Below are 14,645 nucleotides of genomic sequence, written 5' to 3'. Positions count from 1 at the left end.
TATAAAAATATACAAAAAGGAAAACAAAACCTTAAATTGTGAAAGACTAAGTGAAGTCGTGAAATAGAAGGAAAAAAGAAAGAAGAACAATTATATTTAAGGTTTTTTAGATTTTTTTTTTTGAAAAATTTATAGTTTTGAATTTTTGATATTTATTTTATTATACTTTTGAACTTTAATATTTATTTATTTTTCATAAAATATATTAAAATAACCTCTAATGTTAAGTTAGTTTTAAGCCCGGATAGACCTAGGCACGCTTAAACATAGTGTCCAACTATTTTGAGGAGTAACATACTCACTGCGAGAAGCTACTATTCCAGCTTATAAAAGAGATCTATTTTTCTCCATTCATAGTATTTTTATGTAATAAGAGATATGTACAACTCTACGAAAAGAGGTAAAAGTCAATCCGAACAATTTACATAATGTTTTTTATACCCAAATAATATAGCATGCATTTTATTATGGTTTGATACAACATATATAATTTTTAAATTAATGAAATTTTAACTACTATCACAAAATATATAAAATGTTTTATCTAAAAATCTGTAGTTTATTACTATTGAAATAGTTATTAGTATTAGTAGTTTCTTATTCTAGTTTGTGTATCTAAATCAAAAAGACTAAATTAAATGACCCATGAATCAATTTATCCACGATTTTATGTTGGTCCGAATATCTCCCTAAATTTGGCCTTTAGTTTTTTCTTCTAATCCATTTTATGTTGTAAGGCTTTTCATTCAGCCCATGCTTATTATGTTTTTCATGATAAATTGTTATCTTGCGAAAAAAAAGAAAAAAAATTAGAGTAACTCGATCGAATTTTTTCAATTCCAATTTATCAAATTCTTCTTACGATTAAAATTTTTTTTTAGCTGAATTGTGGATAGAGATAAGTCAATTAATGAATAAGATTTGTACTTTATCTGTTTTGTAATTTGAAGATTCGTTCTTAATTAGTATCAATCGTTTGTTTCAATAGGTCTTAGCCGAGGTTATTCAATTGGACCAATCTTCTATGGGTAATGACTTTCAATACATACATTTTTTTTCGTTTCCATCTAATTTTATAAAGGAATACCAATTTGTGTTCCTGAAATTTAATTTCAATCGTTTGTTGCATAAACTAAAACACATGCTATTTGCATAGTATCGATGTATCCTTGTACGTTCCTATATCTGTTTGTTTCTGGAACATATAAACTTTTTCCTGAAAATTATTAAAGAGAGAGGGTTGTCAAGAAAAATTTGACGATAAATAGGGTTTTCTTTAGGGAGAACATTAGGAAATGTAGAGCAGCATTTTTTTATTTATCATGTTTTGAGTTTTTTTATTTTATTTCTACTTTTGTGATTTGCAATGTTATGAGTTTTTTTGTTAAAGAGTATTCAATTTATAAAATATAATGTCCAATGGGCTATTTCCGGAGTATGCTAATACAAAAATCGCAAGGGATCCAACTCATTTACATCTAACCGAATTAAACCGCTGGAAAACCAAAACCGGCCGGGTTCACGTACCAGACTAAACCGGGGACCGTGAAACCCTAATCTACAAACGAAAAACTCGTTTGCAGCCGCCGTCCACATATGTGGATGCTCAACCGAAACAGGACCTCCGGTGAGCCTGGACGACGATAACCAAACAGAGATGGTGATCCAAGAACCGTTGCCATCCCGCCACCGTAGAACCGTTTTGAGAAGGAGGAAGAGATCTGATCTGTCCTTTGTCGCGGAGGTTTTCATGCTCAGTCGTGAGAGAGAGAGAGGCAGCATGGAGAAGATAAGAAGACCTTCGACGGTGGCTTAACTTCGCCGAATCGGAGACTACCTCCCCTATCATAACCGATCCCATGAAACCTCCAGAATCTCCGGTCTCCCGATCTATCTACCTTCTTCTCTCGTTCTTCGCCGTGAATCTCCCTCTTCCACTCCGCGTAGCAACGCCTCTGGTAGAGCTCTTACCATCAGCATCTCACAGATTCTTCTCCTCTCCACTGCTCCCTTGATTTCGTCCAACAACTTCGCCGAGAAGATGCAATGAGTCGCGATTGAAGAACCATGGGCCAAGGGGTCCTCACCGTCACCGGAATTGACAGAGGACCCGACGTCGGTGCACGTGATTGTGATAAGAAGAAGAAGAGTTTGGGAGAGAAAAAATCGCCGCGCGTGAGATCCACTCGCCTGATTTTTTTCCCTCGAACTGTATTGTTATGAGTTCATTCAGTTTTTTTTTTCTTTGGTGACTTACCAACAAAAAATATATTTGTTCTATGAAACGATATACATCTTTAGTTATTTTTCTTTCTTTATTTATTTATTCTTTTTTTTGGGCACCCATATTTAGTTATTTTTCATGTTCCGAATTTACGTGTCCATTTAGATGTCTTACGAGTTACGATGGGTTTCAATAAGAAAAAAAAAGAATACTGAGATTACTGATTTACTCAAAGATCTGGTTTTTTAAAATTTGTCTTACTGCAAACTACTCATACTTTCCAACGCAAAAGAAAAAAGAAATGTTGTTCAAAAAAAAAAACAGAATAGAAAATGAGAGATTTGAACCCACACATACTTTACCTCTATCTTCTTTCACTTTCACCTACTTTCTACTCTTCCTATAGGTGTCATTTTTTATGGCAAAACTGCCCCTCTCCTTTTTCTCTCCTTCTTTTCTCTATTTTTCTCTTTTTTATTGTTCTTAACACTTTAAATGGTTATCATAAAACAAATTATCTATTTATTTATATATAATATGTTATGATTATATATTTTCTACATTTTAAGATACATATTGCTATATTTTTATGAATTTCTAGATTATACAGTATCCATTTGTCATTGAACATTTGTTCAATGATAAGTGGTTAATCAATTGCAATATTATGTTATGATCTCTTTGTAAGGTTCATTTGTTACCCAAAAGTCAGAGAACATAAAAAGAGCTTATGGTGATTAGTTACGGACCTTATCTTGAAAAGAAAAATAAACAAAGTTTAGTGGATAAATAAATTATGGATAGGTCTCAATGGATTCATTCAAAACAAAGTAAAATTTTCCAAGGTTAATCTCTTTTCCACCACCAGTTCGGAATGTGCGGCAATAACAAAGTATATTCATACATTAAGATTCATGATTTCCATCCAAGCCCATCCACTTAACTTTGACCACATGTTCATTAACCCTAACTTGTTGACATATGTTTGTTATACATGAGTGTGAGAACTGGAACTGAGTTCTCCTTCCGAGGTGTTTTTCCGAGCGGACGAGCCTACCACTGTTGTAATTCCGAACTGAATTTAGGAACAGAATGTTGCAAGAATGAGAATGTGTATTATTGCATTTTTAGGAAGTTTTTCGATACCCCTTACAATCTCCCCATCCCTCTACTTATATCGTGTTATTACAATTAAATGCGAAATCAATTCACTCCGTCAATCTCGCGTTTTCATTTAAGCTAATTAATATAGGGAATCTTTGACCGCTCCCTGATCTCCGAAGTGACGCGAGAGACTGCTTTGCTCCGCTTCTCTTCGCTTGATGGGCTTGGCGGACCACTTCTGCTTTCCACCGAGGCCCATTACGTCAGTCTGTCTTGGGCCTTGACCCATAACCCGAAGTGGTTAATTGCGGTACCAACAATGAGCACATGCTTTCTTCTGCTATGATATCATTTAGTTTAGTTTGATCGCTACAAATGATAACCATGTTTACATGGTAGCATGGATACCATTGGTGTTTTGTTCATTCATATTCTGTAGGTACAGTATTGTTATTGTGGGATATCATTTAGTTTAGTTTGATCGCTAGAAATGATAACCATGTGTATATGGTAGCATGGATACCATTGGTGTTCTGTTCATTCATATTTTGTAGGTATAGTATTGTTATTGTGGGATATCATTTAGTTTAGTTTGATCGCTAAAAATGATAACCGTGTGTACATGATAGCATGGATACCGTTGGTGTTTTGTTCATTCATATTCAGCATGTATAGTATTTTTATTGTGGGGAGAAATAAATAGATAGTGGGGGAGTTAGCAGAAAGATCATAGAAATAAGTTTTTTCATCATCGTTTAGGAGTTAAATTTAAAAATTTTAATTACAAAATTAGTAACTTGTTTATTATTTTCAGATAACTTAACATATGTTGTTAATTTCTCGTTAATATATTATGTTAAATTATACGACATTAAATGGCATTTATCTTTTTTTTTTGGTTTTTTTACTTTAATTTTTCTTAAATGTGTAATTCAATTTTTTTTTTGTTTTGTAGAACAGAAAGAACGTGCTCTTTCTTTTACCTTTATTTCTTTTTTTTTTAGCATTGTATATGTCTTTTTTTTTGGAAAAGAAACGTATCAATTAACATGATTTTATTTTTATCGGAGCTCTAAAAGTTTATGACGAATAGCTTTTTTACAGTAATTAATAAGTTTGGAAAATAAATAATTTGTAACTGATAAATTTAAAATATTTTTGTGAAAATATATGGTGGAACAAGTAAAATTTAAATTCATGAGTTGTTTAATTGAGAGTGATTTTAGGACTCTTTTAACTAAGATCATGAGAGGTGCGGTAGAGTAATTAGGATTTTATAGCATAAATATTATTTGTTTTGATATATTTTGGGAACTAAAAAGTAATAATTGTTTTTATGGTAAATAAGATATCTGATTTTTTTTAAATAAATTGTGACCGTTTTCTTATTTTGTTTTTGGATTTTTTTTGTTAATTACTAAATTATGAAAATATATGATGTGGAGAGAGAGAGAGAGGAGAGAGAGAATAGAAGGGGTTAAAAGGAGTGAGGGGCAATAGGTAATTAAACTTGAGAAAAGTATATGAGTAGTAGAAAGTAGGTGTAGTTGTAAATAGTTTTGGAGAAAGTAAGTGTGGGTGGAAAATCCTCATAGAAAATCTGACTTTTCTGACCAAAAAAAAGAAAAACAGAGAAGAAAATTGTACTAAATCGTACATTTACTTACAAGGAAATAAGAAAATCTTATTTTTATGCAACTACTCAATACAATCTAAAATAATGTTTTACAAGTAATATGTGTGCAAACTAGAGGGTAATTTATCAAAATAGATTTCTAGTATTTAATTTTTTGTCACTACAGTTATCTACCTAAATAAATACCACAATATGGCTAGTGAAAATTGATACAGTATACACATCTTATCTTTATAATATGGGGGTGTCAGTGTGAGGAGTTGGATTTTGATGAAGTTACTTGGTTTTAAGAGCTGAGAGATTTATTAATCTTTTGAAGAGTTTTTAGGATTCAGAAATCTATGAAAGAATTCTATAATGAAGACCTTAAGAGTCCTAGGGTTATCCATTGTATTTTGAGAGTTGTGTTTTATTGATAAGAATTCTTATACCAATCTTTAACAAAAAAGAAAAATATATACTTATACCAATGACACTAGCCCATCTACCTCTTGGCTCTCCTCCCATAATCTCTCTAATCATATATATATTATCTTCATAAGTTATTCACAAGCTCAGCTTTCTCCTCATCTTTAACATGTCATAATATATATTTTCACAAGCATTATTGTTATTAAGTCCAAAGCGTGGATAGACAATGTCAATTTTTGGCAAGCCATTGAGATGGTTGAAACGAATGTTAACCGAGAGAAAGATCAGAGGTCAGAGGCTTAAAAACATCGATATTTGATTTGGGTCTGTGTGTAGGATGGGAAGTAATGTTTTTCTTTTTTATCTTGATCTTGCAACACGTACGGCTCATATTTCTTACTCAGTTTGGTATTTCAATAATTTTCGACATCATGATTTGCCGTGTGATCAGGCAATCAACCAGCAAACAAAGACCACCTAACCATGCATTGTGAAACAAGTTGCATATGAGTTAAATAATACCTATTTCCTAGAAGCCTATCAAGGCGAAGAAGCAGATTGATTTAATCAGAACTAAGTTTTCTTGTCTTGATACTTGGTTTCCAATCGTTTTCCAATAGTTCAGCCATCTTTAGTCCACAACTCTTCCCACACCGGTTTAGCTCCCTACAAAACCAATAATTGACATTAATTATACCTACTAAGACTGTTCATTTGTCTCCTTCTATACTTTTATCATGAAGAATCTGTGTACACCAATAGAAATAAAGAACTGTTCCAACACATAAACATCTGTTCGTAGAGAAATTGTCAACAAATTCATTTACAAGAAGACAAACCAGTAAAATAAGACCAACACATAAACATGGTTCTTATTCACTTTGTAATTTCTCAATTTCATTGCTCATGCATCATAATCCTTAACAGATTAGGGCTCATTTATATAACTAAAGGATATATAATACTATCCAAAAATGTTATTTATGAACCTAACGAACGAGCTATCTTCTTCTCTTTTTATTTTGGTAGTGCGAAGAACATGAGCCAAAGCCTTTTTTTTTTTAAATGAATAATAATATAGTTTAAAACAGTCATGAATTTATGAGAGATAAATCGCCTATATATTTTGCGGATGAGTATGTTTCATCAGGTTTGACAATCTGAAAAAGTAGCCAAGAAATAACAGTTAAAGAGACGACAAAAAAAAAAGAAAAAATAAATAAATAACAGTTAAAGAGATGGATATTTCTCTACGCAAAGCTTTGATCTTAGACCAGTGAAATCTTTGAACATCCAACCACCGGTTATCAAATCCTAGCAATTAGTTGAATGGTGGTAATATTTGCGATGTACGTGGAACCTTATCCTCCTCTCTTCCAGGGTATTGTGGTTCGAGAAATTTGCATATACACCTGAATACATTTTTCAAGAATCGAATCAAGCTAATCATTAATAAAACACATTTTCTAATCTATCTATATATGGAATATACTGCAAAATCTAAGTAGACGCACTCATTATTAATATTATTATTTCATATACGAACATGCTGGAATTTGGTTAGATCTATCTGCAACACAACACACGTTTAACCTTTCAATACAAAACACTATTCAATTACAAGTCCTATCATGTCCTCTGATTGGACCTTCTTAGCAAAACTTTAGAAACTAGGTTTCCACAATGAATTTGTTTAAAGAGGGAAACAAATTCAATAGAGTTATCTCTCTAGAAAACAGATCTAAACCTTCGAATTGAAAGTAAAGAAGTAGAACTCAAAAGAATTAGGGTTTATTGCTAAGAACAAGAGGAGAACTCGATTATTGTATTCGATTCTGGATGCCTTACAATGGAGAAGTCTCTCCTTCTTTATACATGTTCTAAGATTACACAATATATTAACTTTCCTTATCGGACGAAGTGAGATATGGAAAACTGCCTTATTGCTTCAGTCGGCCGCCGTGCCGAAGTGGAAGTCGGCTCCTTCTTCTTCAAGGCTACGCTTTGGCCGAACTGACTTCTTGTTGACCTAATCAAGCCCTTAACCGGTTTCCCGGTTAACTAATCAATTAGTATTTCTGGTTTAGCTCGGTATGTCGGGGGTGCTGAATCCCGCACCAACAATTAGTCCTCCCCCAGTTCCGAATATTCGAGATTCAATTCGAATGTTTCGAACTATGGGAAGAGAATATCCGATCTAACCCATTAAAACTTAATTGATTTTACCCGGATTCTCGCGTCATTTCGCCGCGAATTGTTCGGACGACACATGTCGTTTGCATCACATCAGCTAGCCCGGAATTCGACGAGTCGCATAGGTCATAATTGCTCTTCGTAGGGTTGCCACCCGCTCGACTCTATAAATACGCCTCCCCTTTCGTCATTTCTCATTTTCTGTCAACAACGAAAGGTAATCTGCTCCGATCTCTCTCCTATTTATTTTGTTAGTTCCGATTTTCTTCCGCACTCTCCGAACTCAGAATATGGCAAGCACATCAGAACCCATCTCTTCGCCAGAAGTCGAGGGCGAACAGCTAATTCGTCGATCTTCCAGGCGGAAAACTCTCGACCCAGAGCATACCGCGCAGATCGGTGAGTCGAGTAGATCGGCTTCCGAAGTCCCACCACACATTGTTCGCTATTCAGCAGGAACTTCATCTTCACAAGTATAGCCGTTGCCATCAGTTCGTCCTGAAGAGGAAAGCACCGAACTGACTCAAGGCGTACTGTCACAAGAAGAAGATCGGTTTGTTCCCTTAGGACTCTTGATCGAGGATATCGATCCCTTGTTTGACCATAAAGGACAGATTGGTGGCGAAAAGAGTTTGAGTTCGTCCAAAACCGTGAACGACATGCTGAACTCATGTGGTTTATTCAACAGCGAAGTCACAATTTTGATTCCTCGAGAGGACCAACGCCCTTGGAACCCTCCGGAAGGGTATATATGTCTGTATGAATGTTATTTTACCGAATGTCGCCTCTTATTCCCAATCCTTGCGTTGATATCGCTCTACGCCCAAAGACGCAGGATAGCGATCTCCCAGTTCGTCCCCGGAGCTATTTGTAACTTTATGGCTGCCCTCACTGTAGCAGCCGAAGTCGGGGTCAATATTGGAGTTCAATTTTTTGAACAACTATCCAATTTTAAGTTATCAAAGAGTCTACACCGCTGGGAAGTGAATATGAGGCCGGCGCACAATTTCCTTATCGGTAAAAGAGTGAGCAAATTCAAGAAGTCGATGAACCACTACTTCTACGTCCGCGTCGATTAGTACACACTCGCTAACCCATTGGGTTTCCATCGGAGAGTGTGGAATGAAAATCCTGGTAGATTTTATATTTCCAGCACGTTTTAATTGACTTCGGCACCTCTAACCAGTTTTAACTTTTTCGTGTCATGTTTCCAGATTGTCCATTCTGCGCGACGCGGCTAGCTCCAAACTACCATCCTGTCAGAGACGCTCTATTAACCGGAAACAATCGTCAGTGGGAGTTCATCACCCGTATCCGTGTTGAAACAGCGATGGGCAAACCCAGGACGACATTCCCAAGTTTTGCTAGGTCACTAGGACGAACTGCGGAACCTACCGGAGCACGTGTCCTTGAATCCGACAGTTTCCAGATCGTTCGCCGAGACACTCAGGCTGCCATTGAGGCCGACATCGACCCATCTCAGGGTCCAACCGAAGTCGATCCCATCCCGGACCAGACCGACGTCGACCCTATTCAGGCTTCTGGAGAAAACGTCAACACAGTCGATGTTGCAGAAGGAGATATTCCCCCTTTGGCCTTAGAGAATGCCAATGTTTCGGGCGAAGAACAGGGTGTCCCACAACTTGAGGCAGGATCTAAAAGAAGGAAGAAGAAGAAGAAGCAAGTCAGAGATAACCCAGTCACTGAACCACAGCCGGTAGTGAACCGCAAACGCTCGGCGGAAGAAGCCGGACTGGAATTTGCCGATCGATTTCGCCTGGAAAGGAGAAATGACAAGACATATCGCTTCTCCTATCATTACTTCGGCGACTACCCTCTGGTGACCAATCGCGAAGCCTCAGGCGAGCTCTTCCGAACCTTGAAAACCTCCAGTCGAATCCTTCCATCGGTTGATGAACTTGAATTTAAACAGGCGTTCCTTGATGTCGCCGAGTGCCACCTAATGGTATGCCCTATCATTTTGTTTAATTTGCTTGAAATTTCAGCGGGCGAACTGACATATGCTCTTCGGGTTTACAGACTACCGCCAAGATGAACACACTGACTCAATTATACGATAGGCGTGCCAAATCCAGTAAGAAGTCTGGATTGGAGCTCGAAAAGGTGAAAGAATGCGCAGAGCAAAGCCGGATTGCCAGCGACGCCAAGGATGCGAGGATCAAAGAGCTCGAGGTGCTTGTTGCCGAAAAAGATGGTATCATCGCCAACTCCGAACTGAGGGTTAATGAACTGAACTCCCGAGCGCTTACTCTCGAGGAAGAGAAAAACGAACTGCAGGAATCATGCGATGGGTTAAAGGTTCAGCTCAATTTCGAAGATAAGAGACTTCGGCGGGATCGTTATGAGAAGGTGGAGCGAACAACAATGAAAGCGCAGACTCGACTGGATAAGGTCAAGGCCTATCTACTTGAACAGGAGAAAGTTCGTCCCCTGGAAGATCTGCTAAACCAAGCTTCCGGGATACATGAAACTGTACAATATCTGGTCGAAAATGGGGCCATCATTCCGACGGAACGAATCAAGGAGATTGACGAGAAAAAGGCCGAAGCCTAGAAGACTGTCAAGGCGATCGATGTCCTTGATCTAAACGAAAAAGATCTCAACATGTCCCCGGATCAGCTCGGCTATGGATTTCCCCCCCCCGGAACGACGGCTCCGGACTCCGTCCAACATCCGTACGGTTCTAGTGCCGATAGCTTCCAGGCCGATTTGACCGGTGCCTATGATACTTAGCTGTATTTTTGTTTCCTTCTCTTCTTTTTTCTTGTTGTTAATCCTACGGGTCTGAGTACCCTTGTAAAACATTGCTGACTTGTTCGGCCCATTTTCTCTTTAGGGACTTAATTGCCGAAATTTTTCTTTTTATCATAAAAGGAAAAACTGATAAATTCAGAGAATTTGCATTCTTACCATTTTGCACGGAAAGTTGCCAATTTTGAAAAGGGGATTTTCCTCCCAATAATCGTATAAATCTATCCAGCGCTGCCTACGGATTAAACATCCCAAGAAGAACTCTCAATCAAGACAATGTCAAGCTCGATTAGCAGCGTAGAATCCCCACTAGTTGGCAATGATGCGCCGACGTTCTCGAATGCCAAAGCTATCGAAAGGGGGATGGCGTACTACCCGAACATCCGAGCTCCCTGGATGTTGATGTTCCGCGTTAAACCGGAAGAAAGGCGCGAACTGGAAGAATTTCTTCATGAGGTGGAAGATCGCCACACGGAATATCGCGATCGTCTCGCCGCATCGGAGCAAGTACAGCGAGATCTGCTACTCAAACTTGAGATGCTGGAATCTCACCCAAAGGATTGGATTAAGAATGGGTTCGACAAGATAGCTGCTTTGCCGCCATGTCTTGTTGCGTACTGCAATGAATGCCGAAGTCGATCCCATCCCGGACCAGACCGACGTCGACCCTATTCAGGCTTCTGGAGAAAACGTCAACACAGTCGATGTCGCAGAAGGATTGGATTAAGAATGGGTTCGAATTCTCCACTGAATTGGCTGACTACGAGTTGGGAGTCACAGAAGACCTCCAGGTGTTTGACTCCAAGTCCTCGGGCTAACCGGAGTCCCGCGAGAACGGCTTCGTATTCGGTTTCGTTGTTCGATGCTTTGAAGTTGAGCTTCAATGCCTGCTCAAGGATTTCACCGGTGGGGGATCGGAGGATAAGTTCCACCCCAGAGCCGTGACTCGTTGACGAACCGTCGACGAACATTGTCTATTGCTCCACCGCGGGGGTGGGGTTGTCAAGCTCGGGCGATAGTTCGGTGATGAAGTCAGCCAGAACTTGCGACTTCAGACTTGGGCGAGAACGGTATTTGATATCGTACTCGCTGAGTTCGACTGCCCACTTCGCCATGCGTCCGGATTGGAGAGGGCTATGGACGATGGTTCAGAGTGGTTGGTCAGTGAGCACGACGATAGAGTGCGACTGAAAGTAGGGTTGTAGTTTCCGTGCTGCGATGATCACCGCAAGGGCCAGTTTTTTCAGCGTGGGGTACCGTGATTCCGCGTCGTTAAGTGCTTTGCTTGTATAGAAGATGGGCTTTTGATCTCCGCGATCGTCTCGGACTAACACCCCGCTGACTGCCGAACTTGAAACCAAGACGTAGAGGTACAACGCCTCGGCGTCCTCCGGTTTGACTAACACTGGATGGCATGTCAGATACTCCTTTAGCTGACGAAAGGCGACCTCGCATTCCTCGTCCCAATGAAAATCTTTATTTCCGCAAAGCAGTTGGTAAAACGGGAGGCATTTGTCCGTTGATCGGGCGATGAAACGATTCAGAGCGACGATCCGGCCAGTCAGGCGTTGTACTTCTCGCTTGTTGGTCGGTGACGGTAATCCCAGGATGGCTTCAATCTGGTTAGGATTCGCCTCTATTCCCCGTTCAGTGACGATGTACCCCAAGAAATCTTCGGAAGTTACTCCGAATGTGCATTTCGTTGGGTTTAATTTCATCTGGAATTGATCCAAGATGTCAAAACACTCTGTCAGATGTTGGACGTGCTGCTCTGCGATCAAAGACTTGACCAGCATATCTTCTATATAGACCTCCATAGTTTTGCCGAGCAGATCTGCGAACATCATGTTGACCAATCGCTGGTAGGTTGCTCCGGCGTTTTTCAATCCGAACGGCATCACCTTGTAGCAGTAGGTCCCCCTATCTGTGATGAATGCCGTTTTCTCGCGGTCGGCCGGACTCATGGCGATCTGGTTGTACCCTGAGAATGCATCCATAAATGAAAGCAATTGGTTGCCGGCCGTAGCTTCGACGAGACGATCTATGTGCGGCAGAGGGAAGCTGTCCTTAGGACATGCTTTGTTGAGATCGGTGAAGTCCACGCAGACTCTCCACTTGCCGTTTTTCTTTTTGACCACCACCGGGTTAGCCAACCAATCAGGGTACTGGACTTCCACTATTTGATCTGCCTTGAGTAGTCGTTCGACTTCGTCTTGGACCGCCTTGGCTCGATACGGACCCAAACGCCTGCGTTTCTGTCTGACCAGCTTGAATGTAGGATCGATGTTGAGCCTATGGCACATGACTTCGGGGCTTATCCCGACCGTATCTTTTGTTGACCAGGCGAATGTGGAAGCTCGAGACTGCAGAAAAGCGATCAGTTTTGTCTTTATGTGTTCGTCGAGTTCGGACCCGATGCCGACGGTTCGCGAGGGGTCGGAGGGGTCTATATTTGCCTGAATGATTCGACACTCCGGAGACTTGAGGCGATCCCGCTCTGGCTTGTGGGGACCGGTAAGATGGTCCCCGCTCTGTAATTGCTATACGTTCTCCGCCGTCCTCTGCTTTTTTTCGATAACAGAGCACACTCGGGCTATCCTTTGGTCGCCATAAAGTGTGCAAATTCCTGTGGTGGTCGGGAATTTGAGGCAGAGGTGATAGGTCGATGGTACGGCCTGCATCGAATATATCCACGGTACCCCCAAAATGGCGTTGTAGATCGGGGGTGCATCAATGACTGCGAACTTAGTCTTCCGGGTCACTCCGCCAGCTCGTACTTGTAGCTTTACGTCGCCCATTGACATCTTAGCGTCCCCATCATAGCCCGTCAGCATTCGAGTTTCGGGTTTCAGTTGGTCTAGTGTGACGCCCATTTTTTCTAACGTTTGCCAGCATAGTACGTTGACGGTGCTCCCGGTGACGATCAGGACTCGTTCGACGTCGAAGTCGCCCATTGTGACTTCGATAATCTAAGGGTCCGAATGGGGATGTTGGATTCCTTTGGCATCCTCCGAAGTGAATGATATCGGGTCCGAACAGAGTGAAGGCTCGCTCGGAGCTGTTCGAAGGGTGCAAACTTGTCGTGCCCTCTTCTTCAATGCGCGGACGGAGTCTGTGCAGTCCTCCGGTGGGCCAAGTATCATGGTTATTCGTCCTCGGGGAGGGGAATTGGCCCGCTCCGGGTTTTGCCCCCTCTGCCGCTTGGGAGGGCCAAGCAGTTCGTCTGCTTGGGACGCCTCTTCTTGGTGGTTCACGAATGCTTGGTTGGCCGGTTGTTGGACTGTGTTAGGTGGTGCGTTGTAGCCTCGTCCGCCACCTGTAGCGCGGCCTCCGTTAGATCGTCCACCACGCCATCCCCCACGGCGACCGCTGCCTCCGCGAACGCTTTTTGGCTGAAAGACAGCTTCGACTTCGCCAGAGAGATACTTCCCATACAAATAATTCTTCAGGTGGACGCACTCATGTGTGGAGTGACCGGGGGTCATGTGAAAGTCGCAGTAGAGTTCCTTCGGGTCAGACGGCTGCTTGTCTTGTTCTTCCGCCTCGGAGACTGCGTGGTGCTTGCAGGGTTCGTGATGTTCGACCCGGTTTTTAGCCTTGGGGGGATGCGACGATTGTTCGTCGTTAGTTTTCGCGGCTATTTGAGCCTCTTCTTCCTCATCGAGCGCGAATCTGGAAGCTCGATGCAGTGCGTCGTCAAGGTCCTTGGGTTCCCAGATGTTGAGGTCCTTTCGTAATGGTGATCCAGGGATCATGCCCTTTCTGAAGGCCCATCGCCAGTTTCTTGAACAGATTCAAGGAGAAGCTAACAAAGGTCAACGCCTCGTTCGATGAGGATTCGGTAATTCTTGAGGAAAGCTTTGGACAACTGGTCGAAGTTGTCGATTGAGTTCGGCTCGAGCCTTGTGAACCATACCAAGGCAGGGCCGGAAAGGCTATCGACGAATAGCTGACAGCAACCGGCGTCCCTCTGTTCGTCGGTGAATCGTGCTTTGGACATGGTCGCCATGAAGGACGTCATGAACTGGACCGGATCTTTGTCTCCCTGGTAGATTGGAAGCTTCAGCTTGACATTCGGTACGGCAGCCCGCGTTATCCGTTGAGTGAAGGGTGACTACCGATTCACCTCGACAATTCTATCAATCTCCGGAGCCGTGCTGATAGCCCGATGGAGGAGTTTGTTCATGCCGCTAATCTGCGACTTGATTTCTTCGAGTTCGAAGCAAGGTCCGGGGTTCATGAGGCGGGCGACCGGGGCGGCCGAGCTCTCGTGTATCCGTGAATTCGGATTCGTCGGTCGAATAC

The 14,645-nt window shown here is 41.3% G+C and overlaps 1 protein-coding gene across 1 annotated transcript; it reads left to right on the top strand.

Annotated features, from left to right (window-relative positions):
• The first annotated feature begins 7,858 nt into the window (after positions 1 to 7,858).
• Positions 7,859 to 10,142, top strand: LOC147925359 (meiosis-specific protein ASY2-like). The gene is made up of 4 exons (XM_087492586.1): positions 7,859 to 7,967; positions 8,061 to 8,585; positions 8,783 to 9,534; positions 9,609 to 10,142. Exons 1-4 carry the CDS (start codon positions 7,859 to 7,861, stop codon positions 10,140 to 10,142), a joined length of 1,920 nt encoding a protein of 639 aa, XP_087348712.1.
• The last annotated feature ends 4,503 nt before the right edge of the window (positions 10,143 to 14,645 follow it).

The sequence above is a fragment of the Camelina sativa genome, chromosome 16, assembly GCF_030686135.1.
Source record: "Camelina sativa cultivar CO46 ecotype springtype chromosome 16, ASM3068613v1".
In the NCBI taxonomy this organism is placed as follows: Eukaryota; Viridiplantae; Streptophyta; class Magnoliopsida; order Brassicales; family Brassicaceae; genus Camelina; species Camelina sativa.
Note: the sequence above shows the minus strand (reverse complement) of the source record. Positions and strands in the feature narration are given on the sequence as shown.

Bases quoted from the DNA above. Each gene is read 5' to 3' on its own strand.
- LOC147925359 (XM_087492586.1), top strand. From the start codon at position 7,859: ATGGCAAGCACATCAGAACCCATCTCTTCGCCAGAAGTCGAGGGCGAA. The intron at 7,968-8,060 runs GTGAGTCGAGTA...CGTTGCCATCAG, and splicing joins AGAGCATACCGCGCAGATCG to TTCGTCCTGAAGAGGAAAGC. The intron at 9,535-9,608 runs GTATGCCCTATC...TCGGGTTTACAG, and splicing joins TCGCCGAGTGCCACCTAATG to ACTACCGCCAAGATGAACAC.